The sequence below is a fragment of the Gopherus evgoodei genome, chromosome 2, assembly GCF_007399415.2.
Source record: "Gopherus evgoodei ecotype Sinaloan lineage chromosome 2, rGopEvg1_v1.p, whole genome shotgun sequence".
Taxonomy (NCBI): Eukaryota; Metazoa; Chordata; order Testudines; family Testudinidae; genus Gopherus; species Gopherus evgoodei.
Window position 1 is genome coordinate 212,214,562 of NC_044323.1, and position 15,450 is coordinate 212,230,011.

General features: G+C 42.4%; 1 protein-coding gene across 2 annotated transcripts in view; it reads right to left on the reverse strand.

Annotated features, from left to right (window-relative positions):
• The window catches only part of USP14 (ubiquitin specific peptidase 14), a 37,385-nt gene that overhangs the window by 12,010 nt on the left and 9,925 nt on the right, over positions 1-15,450 (reverse strand). For both annotated transcript variants that reach the window (XM_030552879.1, XM_030552880.1), the window contains exons 5-10: positions 12,305-12,408; positions 7,785-7,843; positions 5,648-5,778; positions 5,147-5,227; positions 4,161-4,240; positions 555-669 (exon numbers count right to left, since the gene is read on the reverse strand). In XM_030552879.1, the coding sequence (XP_030408739.1) occupies positions 555-669; positions 4,161-4,240; positions 5,147-5,227; positions 5,648-5,778; positions 7,785-7,843; positions 12,305-12,408 (570 nt within the window). The remainder of the gene's footprint in view (positions 1-554; positions 670-4,160; positions 4,241-5,146; positions 5,228-5,647; positions 5,779-7,784; positions 7,844-12,304; positions 12,409-15,450) is intronic.

Consider the following 15,450-nt stretch of genomic DNA (forward strand, 5'->3'; position numbering starts at 1 on the left):
GGGGGAAGGAAGCCCCAGGGCGTCTGCTGCCACTTGGTCACTGCTGGGGGGGAGGGAGAACAAGGAAGGACCTCCTGGGGGCCACCCCCGCTCAGACGGTCCGCCCTAGGAGCTAGCTGCAGAGCCACTCCAGCAGTGACCGGTGTTGCTGCCCCCAGGGCCGCCTGAGCAGCTAGCCATGGGGACAGCCACACTGGCTAATTCAGAAATCATGAAGGTGCAGGAAGTCACAGAATCTGTGACTTCCATGACCTCTGTGACAGACACAGAGCCCTAAGCATGATCAATAGATTTTCTTGAAGACAGCTGGAATTAGAAATCAATCTCTGGCTGCGCTATGTCAGATTCCAGCTAGCACTCTATTAATGTTTTATTGTTGGTTAATAAACAATTCACCTCCCCTTTTCCTCTTGCCATATTCCACCTCAAAAGGTCAGCTACCTTTTAAAGTTGGGAAGTGAAGCTTGCTGTCAGATATTGTCTCTGAAAGCCAAGAGCTCTGACATAGGTAATTTAGAATATAAATCAAACAAGATATATTTAATACTACTTACCAATTTAAGTCCTGTAAAAAGATATTTGACTTCTTGATTAATAAAGCAGCTAAGTTGAAGCTGATTCTCTTTTCCTTTAGTTACTTCTTCCTCTTCTGATTCTGTACATTTCATGCTTCATGCAATTAAGGAAAACCATCATACCCTAAGAGCTGAACTATGCTCTATTTACATTAGTAGGATCAATGGAATACTAAACAGTTAATACAATCTGAAGCGCCTGATTAGATAGTATTTTTACTCCTCCCTTTAGAAGGCTTAATTTTTACATAAATGTGGTTTTAACAACAGAAAGAAACTACTAAGATTTGGAACACTGAAAAGCCCTTCTGTTAAATAAATCTCCACCCACTCTTCTCTGCTTTAACCAGTCTAATGGCTAGAGCGTTAATCCATGGAAACAGCCACAGCTCGCAATACACGTTTTGTTGACACAACCTTGCAAAGGCCATTTTACTCTATTTGGTTTGCCAATATCAAATCCTGGGATCTGCTAAGACATTACACTCCACTGATAGTGAATGAGGGGAGTAGAGACAATTGCCCTAAGTTCTTCTACATCTGCTATCTCCTATGCTCCCCACACTTCAGACCACTGAACAGCCATCTCTTTGAAAACTGATAGGTATTTTATGATGGTTAAGGTTAAGATTTTGTCACGGTTATTTTTTTACTACAAAAGTCATGGACAATAAGCAAAAATTCACAGGAGTCTGACTGTGACTTTACTAAAACTAACAAGGTGGCAAGGCTAGGGAGAGAAGAGGAATGATGGCTGGAGCCCCATTTGGGAGAGAGGGGGGAAATGACAATTAGTTCCACTACCATGGGTGGGGAGAGGGCACTGCCCTGGCTTCGGCCCCAGCACAGTCTGTGTGGGGGAGACGAGGAAGTAGAGAGCACACAGCCCCGGTTCTGGCCCTGCAGCTGCAGAACAGGGATGCATGGCCTTGGCCGCAGTCACTGGGCGCAGGGGCACATGGCCCTGGTGCCAGCCATTGTGGGCGAGAGGGTGAAGCAGCAATTGTGGCTGCAGCCCCAGCCGAAGCTGCAGAGGGGTCATACAGTCCCAATGGCAGCCATGGAGGGCAGAGGGGTGTGCTCAGCCCTGCCTCCAGCCGCTGACAGCTGAAGTCACAGACATCCAGTAAAGTCACTGAATCTGTGACTAAATCATATCCTTAATGATTGTACACATCCCCTTCCATGCCTTCTTCCTTCCTATCTCAACTTCCTTTCTTTCTTCCTTAACTCTGTAACTAGTCTCCCCATCACTTCCTCTTCTCTAATTTTATCCTTCGCCTCCTTTCACTGTTCTTCCTATCAGGTGACCACTTGATAGTGGATCACCTATGTCCAGGCTTTCCTCATTTGCAGTTCCTTCCACCATGCACCTCCTAGTCTCCCTATCAGCTAACTCTTCCCTTTTCTACACCTTCATCTCTGTTCCACATGCCCTTCCATTACCATGTCCTCCCCATTCTCCAAGCTACACCCCAAACTTTCTGTGGACTCATTTCATCATGCCACTGACCTATGTATCTGTTCTCCTACCCTATATGCATTCTGCTCCTCCACCCACAGTTTAGGGGCTCAGAAACTAAAATGAGGTCCATGGTATGAAAGCAGAAAAGCTTGGCTCTCTTGCTCCAAAAAGATCTAATGCCTGACTCTACATCAAGTTATATAGGATTACGACCCTGATCTTAACAGATATTTCCCTCTCAACATCTCAGAAAAGCAAACAAGCTGCCTCAGTTCCTTCCCCATATGTCGGGGAGGGGGGGGGGAAGAGGAGGGGACGGATTCCCCAGGCCCAAATATGGCACTCAGTTCCAATATGGGTAGATGACTGAAATGCCACTTCTGTGGAGCATGTCAGTGTTGCTCCACCTCCCTACACAAAATATTTTTCTATTAAAAAAATGCTACTCTTTGAAAATTGCATGATGAATCCACTTCCTAGTCACTTGAGGGTGAGAGACTTATTTGTTATGTATTTGTTGCATTTGAAAAAATTCCTCAGGAAAGGGATAGTTTACTTCATGTTTTGTACATTGCCAAGAACATCAGCAACACTCAAATCAGTGACTAAATGAGTGCCCATCTAGTCCCTTTTATATTAAGTTATCATTGGTGTCCAGGTACAAGTAGACTCTCAGCATTTCCTGAGGCAAAGAACTTCAAATGCTATTAGTTTCTAAACGGAAAGACATTGGGTATTTAAGCTTTGGAAACTTTTTTTAAAAACAAAAAGGTACCATTTTTCCTGTTACTGCTTATTCTAATTTTTGTGATGTGCTTTTATGTATTTCTGTCATAAACAGAATTCAGCACATCTCAGGAGCTTCTAACAAAGTAGCTGATGCTCTCTCCCGTGAGAGTTTCCCAGAATCCAGTAGTTAAAAAGTGTTCTTAAAATGTATAAGTCTGTTAGTTATATACTTAGTGGTATATGTAAAGGTGCATGTGTTGTATTAATCTGGTTATTTTGAAGTTCTAGGAGGAAATCGCCGCCAGTGAGCTTCCCCATTGTCTGCAATTTGGGGGGCGTGTCATAAACAGATAGCTAAGGGTTAATGTCTCTTACACCTGGAACGAGGTAACCTGAAGCACCTGACCAGAGGACCAATCAGGAAACCAGACTTTTTCAGGTCTGGGTGGAGGGAAGTTTATGTCTAAGTTCTTTGTCTTGTGCCTGTGTCTCTCTCGGCTATGGGAGGATTTCTGTCTCTTGCTTTCTAATCTTCTGTTTCCCAGTTGTAAGTACAAAAGATCAGATAGTGATTTATATGTTTTTTTGTATTTTACATGTGTGTAGTTGCTGGAGTGTTTTAAATTGTATTCTTTTTGAATAAGGCTGTTTATTCATACTTCTTTTAAGCAATTGACCCTGTATTTGTCACCTTAATACAGAGAGACCATTTTTATGTATTTTTCTTTCTTTTTATATAAAGCTTTAAGACCTGTCGGAGTTTTTCTTTAGTGGGGAACTCCAGGGAATTGAGTCTGTGCTCACCAGGGAATTGGTGGGAGGAAGAAGTCAGGGGGAAATCTGTGTGTGTTAGATTTACTAGCCTGACTTTGCATTCCCTCTGGGTGAGGGGGGAAGAGAGATTAGCTCTCGGTACTTTTGTTTTCCAAGGCTGGAAACGGGGAGGGTGGAATCCCTCTGTTTAGATTCACGGAACTTGCTTCTGTGTATCTCTCCAGGAACTCCTGGAGGGGGGAAGGGAAAAGGTTTATTTCCCTTTGTTGTGAGACTCAAGGGATTTGGGTCTTGGGGTCCCCAGGGAAGGTTTTTGAGGGGACCAGAGTGCCCCAAAACACTAATTTTTTGGGTGGTGGCAGCTTTACCAGGTCCAAGCTGGTAACTACGCTTGGAGGTTTTCATGCTAACCCCCATATTTTGGACGCTAATGTCCAAATCTGGGAATATGTTATGACAATTTCTACAATACCAGATGCATCTTTTAGCCAAGTATCTTCTCTCTCCTGGGTTAAGCTTTTCATTTATGTTATTCCTTATGTGTGAAATCCCCTCCCCACTCTAAGTAACTAAATCACTATGGCTCTTTAGATCTTGATTTAAAATCCTTAGGATACGTTGTTTCAAATTCAATGCTGAAGAACTGATCAACTAAACTCTTCTTTTTAGAAGCTGCTGCTGAAACTCCAGAGTCAGTCTGCAAAACAGGTTCTATTATAAATAAGTAGCAAACAAAAACACAATCTTTTCCATTCAGACTACAATTAAGTACTTTTAAAAGATAGTTCATTAATGCCTATTCACTCCAAAAGAACACATACCTAGTTTTTCTTGTGTAACCATAGGTAAGCTGAAATTTCATTTGCTTAGTCTCCCTATCAGAGTGGAAAAGATTTAGACTAGACACCAACGTTAGCATGTAATTACTGTGAAAGCAGTCTCTTCAGACCATAATACTGGCAAGAAACAGCAAATGTCTTTGTTATTAAAACCAGCATCACTTTATTTTTCATTGAAAGGTAGAGTTCTCTAATACTTCTTAAACTATAAACAAAGCTGTTTTATCACTGACCTTTGTAAACCAAGACACTCCACAAAGTATTTTTTTTAAATCTACACTCTGGGGGAAGTCTCGCCCTTAACCCTGGAGGAAATAAAGTTCTTGATGAATTAACTAAGCTAATGCTGTTTGCCGCAGCATTCCTGCTGACATCCTTCTCTGAATCCACAAAGCATGACGACAGTTTTCAGAAGCAGCCAACGTCATATCAAATAAATAGAATATTAGGGCCACTGGACTCACATAAGCACTAATTCTGTGGCCCTTCACCACTGTGGTCTTCCACACTGGCTTACGTAGGACCAACATGGAGACTCCTTCCATAGCACAGGCAATGTTGCACTGGCGCTCAACATCATGAGGCAATTTCATTTATTAGACTATAAATATAACCTAAGGAGAACCTGGTAATGCTCCAACCTAATGAAACTGGTTCAACTATTTATTGACATATTCACCCAATAGGAATGTAAATCATGAATACTCTATTATAGCCACATCTGTAGTCAGAATTATAGAATAATGTAAGATGATTTCAATTACCTCCATAAGAGCATCACCTTCTATCCCTTCCAACTTTTGCTGTAGTACCCTCATCATTTGTACCCAGCATTCATTGGCATCCTATGAAAAAAACAGAATATTGAAATTTGACTAGATACCAATAATTGGCATTTATGATGTCAGATATGTACTATTATGAAACTACTATCAATCCCCTGATTATAACAAAGTTTGGAACCTGACGATTCATTAACTATGAACTTGTTGCCATTCCAAAAATACTCATTTTGCTAAGCTGGTGTTTGACTCTGCATGCAACTTTTTTTTTCCTATACCCCACAAAAACATCTAGCTTTTGGGATACAAAAGGCTACAGAATAATATTTGGACTTCAACAGCTAGAAGTAGTAATTTTCTGTTGAGTTAATGCTTTGCAACTGTTATCTATGACAGAATAAGTTATTTCATAAATACATCTTTTCCAGAAATGTATTGCTTGGACACTGTATACTACATTAGAAGTTAAGTGAAAGTCTTTACCTGTTGAAGATATTGGCCTTGATCACCTTTCTCTGCAAATTGTGGGAAGGCCATGTGTAAAAACTGCAGGAGGATGATGGGTGGGATGCTGGAGGACGTTTTATCCATGGAATCAAACAAATCTCTAAGAGCTTAAAAATAAAGCAAGTGAGTTTTGAAAATAAAACAAATTTAAAAAGATCAACTTAAAAATATTACAGCAAACTAGTAGTTAAAATGAACAGTAAGAAGGCAACAATATTCAAAGGGAACATTTATTTAAGAGTGTCAAATTAGAGCTTTTCACCATAGGACCAAATTGTTTAACAGTAGTTACAAAACATGCACCGGCAAAATGTGCCTGCAAATATGATTATGCAGGTGTAACAAATGACTCAGATATGAAAGATAGGCACACAGTGCCTTGCCCTTTGATGCCGTTTGAAGCTGGTTCCTCACTAACAGCCCAAAAGTAGAATCTTCATTCACCAAGAGCTATTTAACACACTCCTGAGGCACAATGTCTTTGTAACATGTCTATACCTAAAAACAAAGGTGTTCAGGTTAAGATCCACTTTCCACAACTGAAAGCCACAGTGCCTTAAGTGTCACTTATTGCTGAACTTGATTTTTCCACACGTAAAATTCTTCACGGAATACTTCAACTTCGCACCCAGGAAAGCAAGTGAATGTACACTAGTGCAGAAAGTTCAAAACTATTTGCAGTGTAGTGGATGATGCTGATTAAGAATATGTTGAGTGGCAACACAACACAACTTTCCTCCCATTTCTAGCTGCATATATTACTCTTCTTTCTAAAAAATGTACCCATTATACAGCACTTCAAGTTTACAAAGTGCTTTACAGACACTGACTGCTGCTCACAACAGCCTGTGATGTAGGCTTTACAGGAAGGAGACTGAGGCATGAAGCTTTTATACCAATGGATATAGCTAACGTATTTTATAACAAAAAGAACTAAGTTTTATGGCCAGTTTCTTCCTGTTCCTGTGATCCAACATCTCTTAAATACTGACTCCAAGAGGCATTATCTCAATATTACACAGGCATTAAAAAAATGCTCGTGTGTCATGCAGGAGCTCCGGACCAGCCCAGCACCAAAGAGTTAACTAAGGATTTACTTATCAATGTATTAGACTCCTCAGAAGCAACATTGTCACCTCAAAAGAAAATAAGGGACACAAAGTAAAGGCAGTGAGAGGGGAAGGGGCAGGCATGGTTGTATAGAGTAACCATTGAACTTACCACCCCAAAATTCGATCAGCAGGCATACCCACAAACTGGACCTTTCCTTCTTTATTTTGTTTTGTTTTTCCTTAAATGGACTGGTAGAAATCCCAGTGTGCTGGCCCAGCATCTTAGTGGGGCAATGAAACAGAGTAAAAAAAGAAAAAGTGGACAAGTAGTACCCTTGTTCAAATGTAAAGGGTCTAACTAGAGTTCTAGTTAGAGCTCAGAGATACTGGGCCTTTATGAGCTCCTGCTACCCAGACCACCAGCACCAGCACCAAAATAAAATGTGACTTTCCCTTTGGAGATTAAATATACGACACTATTATGATGTTTGAATCTCTAGGGTAAGGATTACGGCATATTGAGGGTAGCAGTCAATATTACTCCAGTGGTATTGCAAGGCCAATAACATCTATTAAATGTAGTGTCACTGGGATGGTGAGTTCCAGAAATACAGTTATAGCCTATATTAAGAGAAAAAGAAGAACTGTCCACTAAAATGTTTACATGGCAAGTGTTCAGCTCAAATGATGGAGAGGAGTGCTTTAAAGTCCCAATTACTTTAAACCATACTTAAGAAATAAGGGTTATAATAGATTTACATTTTAGGCTAGATTGTGCCTAGTTTCATGTGAGTAATCCACACTACTCCAAGTATACCTTTGTTGTAGTAGATTTTGGAAGGTGCAGAAAAGTATGCCTTGCATCCAAGATTAGTCTATTCCTTAGAAGTACATTAGTTGGTAAAAGTTAAAATGAACCCCTCAGTGCTCTGGAGTTACCCAGGCATAAACTCCAAAGAAAAACACACATGAAAGACTTGCAACAATAATCCTGGACTCCAGCTGCCAAGAGGTAAAGTTACATAATAGCAAAAACACTGTGTTCTAATCCAAATACTGACCTGCAGTAATATACTGAGCAGAGGCCATTTCTCCTGAAGCTCTTAAGGCACCGGCATATCTACAAGAGATTCAAATAATTTGCATGCAATTAAACGAAACCATATAAAATAATGTTTAAAAAATAAACACCAGGTTTTTAATTCACAAAAGAGGGGAGTGGATAAAATGATCAGATAGAAATTAAAAAAAACAAACATTCTAAAAAAGGGTTCTGGGGAGATTCACTGAACTTGATGTAATCCAAGTATTTACCTCCTAGCAGCATACATCCTCTAGTCTAGTGCTTTGACACCCACCCCAAACCATCATTTCTGCTATAATTACACTGAAGCAAAGGAAAGGCTGGCATCCCTCAAATCACTTTTGCTTAAGGGTAAATGAAAAAAAAATATTAAAAATTTGATTATTTTAATTCTATGTACTTTTGCATACACTCTACTTCCATTTAATTCTGTCCCCCTTCTCTTCCTGTTTCTTGGAAGAGGAGACTTTCCTTGCTTAGCACATGAAAAGTAAGGCTGAACACTTGCCTAACCACAGGTTTCTACGGCTTCACATAGGAGCAACAACATCTGCTTCCTAAAATGATTTGAGCCAAGGTGGGGAGAAATAGCCACACTCAGTGGTTAAAGCAGATCAAAGCTGAGGGGAGCCCACTAGTTCTGGTAGCTATTGTCACACATCTCTCTCTTATGAAACAATGAACTGTTGCAAGGAGAAGAGAATGGGGACAAGAGAGTAAGTAACCAAAAGGAGTTCATGTCCCCAAGCAGGTTCCCAGCCAGCTGGGGGGTTTGGGGGGGTTTGAATATTCTGTCTAGGGTTCCCAGCCAGCTAGGGGGGTTGGGGTTTGAATATTGTGTCTAGTTCTGGTCAACCCACCTCAGAAAGTATTTAGTGGAACTGGAAAAAGTTAGAGAAAGGCCAAGATAATCAAAGTCTGGAATGACTTCCATGAGGAGAGACTAAAGAGATTAGTTCAGTTTTTTAAAAAAAGAGATGACTAAGGGGGCATATGATAGAGGTCTATAAAATCATAAATGATGTAGAAAAAGTGAATACAGAAGTGTTCTTTACATTTTCACACAATACAAAAAGTAGGGGTCACCCAATGAAATTAATAGGCAGGAGGTTCAATACAAACAAGAGGAAGTACTTTTTCACACAATGTACAACTAACCTGTGGAGATCATTGCCATGAGATGCAGTGATAGCCAAAAGTATAACTGGGTTAAAAAAAGAACTAGATAAGTTCACGGAGGGTAGGTCCATCAATGGCTATTAGCCAAGATGATCAGTGACTGAAACCCATGGTTGAGGCAACCCTAAACCTCTGACTATCAGAAGCTGGGAGAGAAAGACAAGGATGGATCACTTGATAACTGCACTGTTCTGTACATTGTGCCTGAAGCTCTGGTATGGGCTACTATTGGAGATAGGATACTGGGCAAGATGGACCATGGTCTGACCCAGTATGGTAGTTCTTATGCTCTTAAGATTAAATTTTATTCAAAATTTATAGAGCTGGTGGGCACCCTTTCTTCCCTGCTCCAGTTAGAGGGAAGTAATGGATGGAACAGATCTTTGAGGCAGCGTAGTTCAGGTACATATTTTCCGTCAGGTGATGCTGCTGCTACACTCACTGCTGGGCAAGCCTGGGAGCCTCTCCTGCTACTCCTATATCAAATTCCTCTTCCTAATTGAGCCCTTACTTTAGTATGTAGAGGAGAGGCTCTGAGGAAACAGGCTTCTCCAAGATAGGAAGAGGGATCTGTGCTTCTCTTACTTCAACCTTGGACCTGGCTTCCACAAAAATTGATGTCAGGGACAGTATCCGTATCATCAGAAAGGGGTACATCAACCATGGGAAGCTAAAGGGGGACGACGCTCCTAGAGACCTCAATAGGATAGCTGATGTGAAGTGAAACTAGAACACTAAGCTCGCCCAGCTGAGCTAACTCAGCTTTACTTCCCTCCTCACTATCCTTTTGTGCTGCCATCAAGAGAGAAGAGAAAGGGCGAGTCCTGCAAACACCATTCAGAGCAGTGAATGTGTCTTTTTCCAGGGCTGGTTTCCCAGCAGGTAGAATACTTCCACGTTTTATTGCATCCTGCCAGTTTTATAGGATATATTTTGACACTCACCCATGTAATATTTAAGATACTAAATACAGCACTAAAACTAAGTGTGAAAGAGATTTCCTGACTGAAATTAAGATTTATGGGATTCCCCACCCCCCAAGATTATTTCTGAAGAGTTTTCCAGTGTAGTTAGATGCATAAGTTTTACAGCCTAGAAATAGCTATCAAAGTTAATACAAGGCAACACTGATGCCAGACTCATTACTTTAACAGTCAAATCTTGATTATTGAATAGAATGGAAGGCAATTAATTTGAATAAGTATTTGGATAATCAGTATTACTGTACATGTTACTCCTGGGGGAATTCTGCATGACTCTGTGGGTGCAGAATTCATGTCCCCTGCAGATTTCTTTGTTTCCCCTACAGAAAAATGACTCTCTGACGGGGAATCAAAGGGAAGCTGCAAGAGCGATCACATGCCACTCCCCAGCAGCTCAGGTGCATCAGGCACCTGGGGCAGCCAACAGTGAGCTAAATTACTGAGGGGAGACAGGGGGCTTGGGGACTCCCCAGGTGGTCCTTGGTCAGACCCACTCTCTGTCCACCCAACCCCCAAGCATCCAACCCCTTCCCCCCCCCCCGACTCAGACCCCTCCCAATCTTCCCCCACCCCATACCTGGCCCTCCCCAGCCCCACCTGGTGGCTCCTAACTGCACTGGGCTCAGCTTGCAGTCCCATCTGGGATGGGGGAGGAGCACACTTTCCCTGCGAGTAGTAGCTGGGGCTGAGACCGGGTCAGACCCACCCCTAGAAACCTCCCCCAGCTGCAGGAAGCTCTTCCCTCCCACACACACACTTCTTGCCCCCATCACTCCTCAGCTGCATGGGGAGGGGTCACTGTACAGGGAGCTGCTCCCCCATCCAACCCCCATGCATCTGGAAGCCCCCATACCCAGACCTCCACACAGCCTCACCCCGCACCTGCCAATGCTCCCCTACATCCAAACCCCCCAACCCTGCACCCAGATCATCTCCCCACCAAGCCACAACCCCTGCTCGGCCCCCTGCATTTGAACCGATACCACAAGCCTTACTCCCTATTCACCTGGACCCCCACTGCACTGAGCCCCAACCAGCTGCATCCAGACCATGCCCACCCCCATTCCCCGAGCACCCAAACCCCCCTGCCACACCCTGCCACCCCGCCCACTGAGCCCCAACCACCTTCACCTATCCCGCTGCATAGTCCCATTGCCCCTGCAGCTGTAATCCCATCCCCCATCACATCCGGACCCCCCACTGAGCCGCCCACACCCAAACTGCCCAACCCAGAACCCTCTTAACCCACACCTCAATCCCTTTCATAATAAGCTCTTCCATAGTTAGATCCTGCTGTGCTAAGCCTGCCTGCCTGTCCGCCCACAGCTGATGGAGGGGCAGGGCCCTGGGGTATTTCTGGGATAGGCCTGGCCCTCACACTGTTTCAGGGTCCGGTGCAGCCTCACCACCAAATCCACATCCCAGGATTTGAGGTGCAGGGGAGGGAAAAGAGCTGAAGGGTGATCATAGAATTCATCAGGAATACTGAGGAAACCAAGTCAAGTGCAGAAGCGTCAAGAGTTTTGATCATTCTACATGAGTTATGTAATCCTGCCTAAATGACCATTATTCCCACAATTCTTCAGTGTTGAAGACCTCTCATATTGTATGCCTGTTGGCTCTCTCACTGGAATTCTCCAATGGTAAGTCTGGAAGAACAGATTTATTTATCTTGCTGACCCTCAAGACAGTGCATTACTCACAATTAAATCAGTGTAGAAATTGGTTGTTTCCACACCTCAATCTAGAAGAGTCAGGAAAATTAGGAAATACTAAGTATTAAAAAAATGCTTGTGGATTTATAAAACTAAATCTTTCATTGTGTTGCCAACAAAATGTAACATGCTGAACATCACAAGCTATATAATCTGTAATTGGACAGTTTGCAAACAAACTAGTGGACAGACTTATGGAAAAGTGTTTTCGCAAAGGAACAGGACTGGTTCTTAAGTTAACTGCATAACAGGTTGTTTTGTTTTGTTTTTTAAAAAAGGAGAGATCATAATACTTTAGAAAAAACAGAATATATGTAAACCCAAGAAGAGTAGATGATCAAAGTTCAGCAACCTGCCTAAACAGTTCTGTGAAGTCTTATTTGCAGTAGACTGGATCAGAATTTGCATGTAAACTTTTTTAGTGAGATAGAATCAATTCTCTTAAAAATATTTCAGCTTCTATAAATATGCAGCTGCTTTGACTTAGTAATGACAAAGATGTAACCAACACAATGCTTCTATTAGTCTGTAACTCTATTAAGATGACAATTTTACACAACAGACACTTCATAATGCAAGGAAAACAATTTTAATCTTGGTACTTTTGTACTCAACCCTACCTCTTAAGGGCCTCTTTCAGTTCTGGCACAGAGCGGATACACTGAACTGTAGCATTCATGTAACAAGTGTTGCCAAGATTTGTCAAACCACATGGTAACTCCATCTGCCAAGGAAATATACATGATGCTTGAAGATTTAAGAGACATTTGAAATTATTTTGGTATAAATACTTTAACTCAGACAGTAGCTTGTTAGGTCAGATCTGAAATTAAAGAAACCTGATTCACCATCATGTTACATCAAAATTTTATCTAATCTATTAATTCAAATTTATTTTTGTAAAATGTATTTATTTTTAGTTCTATTATCTTGTTAGCTTTAAGTATTTTACATTTTAGTGCACTTTTGATCTTTTAAAAACATTCAAGAGTGCTTCATTTTATGTGTGTGTACGTTCTGGTATAGTGAACAGAATGAAATTTAGAGAGCAAATCTCCTAAAAGGGCCACATTTACAGAGGTTCCAATTATAATCAAATTCAAACTTTAAAATATTTTTTCTTGCTGATTGCCTTGATAATCTTGCATACGTTTTTAACGACACGCCTCTACCCCGATATAACGCTGTCCTTAGGAGACAAAAAATCTCACCACGTTATATCAAACTTGCTTCTCCCCTCCCTGTTCCTTGTTCCCTGACTACCCCCTCCAGAGACCTCCATCCCTAATCACCTCCAGGGCCCCACCACCTACCCAACCCACCGTTTTCCTGACTGCTCCGACCCCTATCCACCACCACCCCTGCCCCCTGACAGGCACTCACCAGCAGCAGCGAGAAGCGGAGCAGTCCGGCCCCAGTCCACTCCACTCCGCCAGCTCCCAGCTGCGGCGCTCCACTTCCTGCCATCGGTGAGTTCGGGGAGGTTGGGGAAAGGATGCCACCACGCACTCACCTGCGGCGGGAAGCGGAGCGAAACACCCCCAGCTGTGTCACTAGTGGACAGCTGGAGAAAGGTCCTGCACTCACCCGCAGCGGGAAGCGGAGCGACACGGCCTCAGCCCCAGCAGTGTCACTGGGGGGCAGCTGGAGAAAGGTCCTGCACTCACCCGCGGCGGGAAGTGGAGCGTCACGGCTGGGAGCTGGGCTTCCCGCTGCTAGTGAGTTGGGGAAAGGATGCCCTTCGCACTCACGAGCAGTGAGAAACGGAGCGACATGGCCCCAGCCTGCTCCACTCTGCCACCTCCCTGCCATGGCGCGCTGCTTCCTACCACAGGTGAATGCAGGGAGGTTGGGGAAAGGACGCCCTCCATACTCACCTGCGGTGAGAAGCGGAGCGCTGTGGCTGGGAGTTGACAGAGTGGAGCGGGCTGGGGCCCGGATGCTCTGCTTCTGCAGCTGCTGGAGAGTGCGGGGGGGGATCCCTTCCGCCAAGCCCCCCTCCCCCAAGTGACATGGCTAGGGCCGGGGCGAGGGAAGCAGAGCGGGCTGCTCCCAGCCCCCTGCTAATCCCCTGGGCCACTCTGGGACTGTAGGGCCCCCAAAAGTGCCCTCCCTCAGCTCCTGCCCTCCAGACCCTGGGAGGCGGGGAAGGAGGAGCCCCTGACCATCCCCGAGACCCTCTGCCCCTTATCGAACCCCTTGGCCCCAGCCTGATCCAGCACCCTTAACACGCTGCTCAGAGCAGCATGTCAGAGCTTTACCGCGTTGTATGCAAACCCGCATTATATCGGTCACGTTATAGAGGGGTAGAGGTGTAGTTGTAATATAATCAAATCAATGTTAAAACAACATCTATGTTCTCAGCAGAACTCTGAAAAGTAATGAAATCCATTGTTAAATTGTTAAAATACTGCTTTGCTTTATCACTAGTTTACAGGGAGGAGTTAAAGTTTTTTGAATTTCTGAGGTCCTGAAGTTTACATTTTAAAAATATTGATCTAACTTCTTAAAGAAAATGGTCATACTAATGGAATAACTGGACCATGACAATTTCAGGAACCATTAGAAATGATTGCACAAATACATTAAATTTTGTAAAGCTTGTTTAATAAAAAGTGAGCCAAATATCAGGAAAAACTGATTTGTACAAAATGAGTCAACTAAACATTTGGATACATTATTGGGAAAAAGCATTAATCTAGCTCACAAACTGTGTTAGTGTGTCTGTTTAAAAAAAAACAAACCAGAGTATAGGCATATTTAAAATTCAGATGTCAAAAATTCATGGACATAAAATTTGGTAAGAGAAAAAGTAACATGTAAAGTCCTTCAAATTTGATCCAAGATTGACATGTCTCCTTGTTTTCCTCTATTATTTAAAGTTAGTCTAGGTGACTGGATAGCTCTAGTCTCACAGGTATATTTAATTTAAGTATCAATTATTTTCCTCTTAGACCACAGGCGGCTCTTATGTAAGTATTAAAATACATGTCAGTCTTAAAATACAAAGCCATCATCATATGGATATTTGTAACAGAACTATTGTTCCACATGTACAGCAGCCAGTGTTCAAAGTCACCTTGGAAGTTTGTGGTATTTTTTTAATTAGCATAAAAGAGCTCCTAGTTCAGATTAAGGACAAACAAAACTATTCAAGTTATTAAAAAAAAATACATCCTGAACATTACATCAATTTTTTCCCCCACAGATTCTCCTCTCACAAAGTGTACTCCAACAGTGTAAAAAGAGTTTCAAATTTTCAACTGGGAACCAATGTTCACATAAGGAGACTAGGATATTTTTAGGGGGCACCATTATAAATATAGAAAAGCCACCAAATAATTTAACACTACTAGTAGTCTTTGTTCAAGAGAAGCCCAGGATCAAAAACACAAGGACAATAACAAGTCTGGCTTCAGATGTTTCTCCAGAGCCACATCTGGGAAGTCTGTACTACAGTAGAACCTGAGAGACGAACACCTTGGGAATGGAGGTTGTTCGTAACTCTGAACAAAATGTTATGGTTGTTTTTTAAAAGTTTAAAACTAAACATTGCCTTAATCTAGCTTTGAAACTTTATTGTGCATAAGAAAAATGCTTCTTTGCCTTTTTTTTTTTTTTAAAGTACTTTACATTTAAACACAGTATTGTATTGGCTTATTTTTCCTCTAGTGTTGCCTGATTGGGTACTTCTGGTTCCAAATGAGGTATGTGGTTGACTGATCAGTTTGTAACTCTGGTGTTCATAACTCTGAGGTTCTACTGT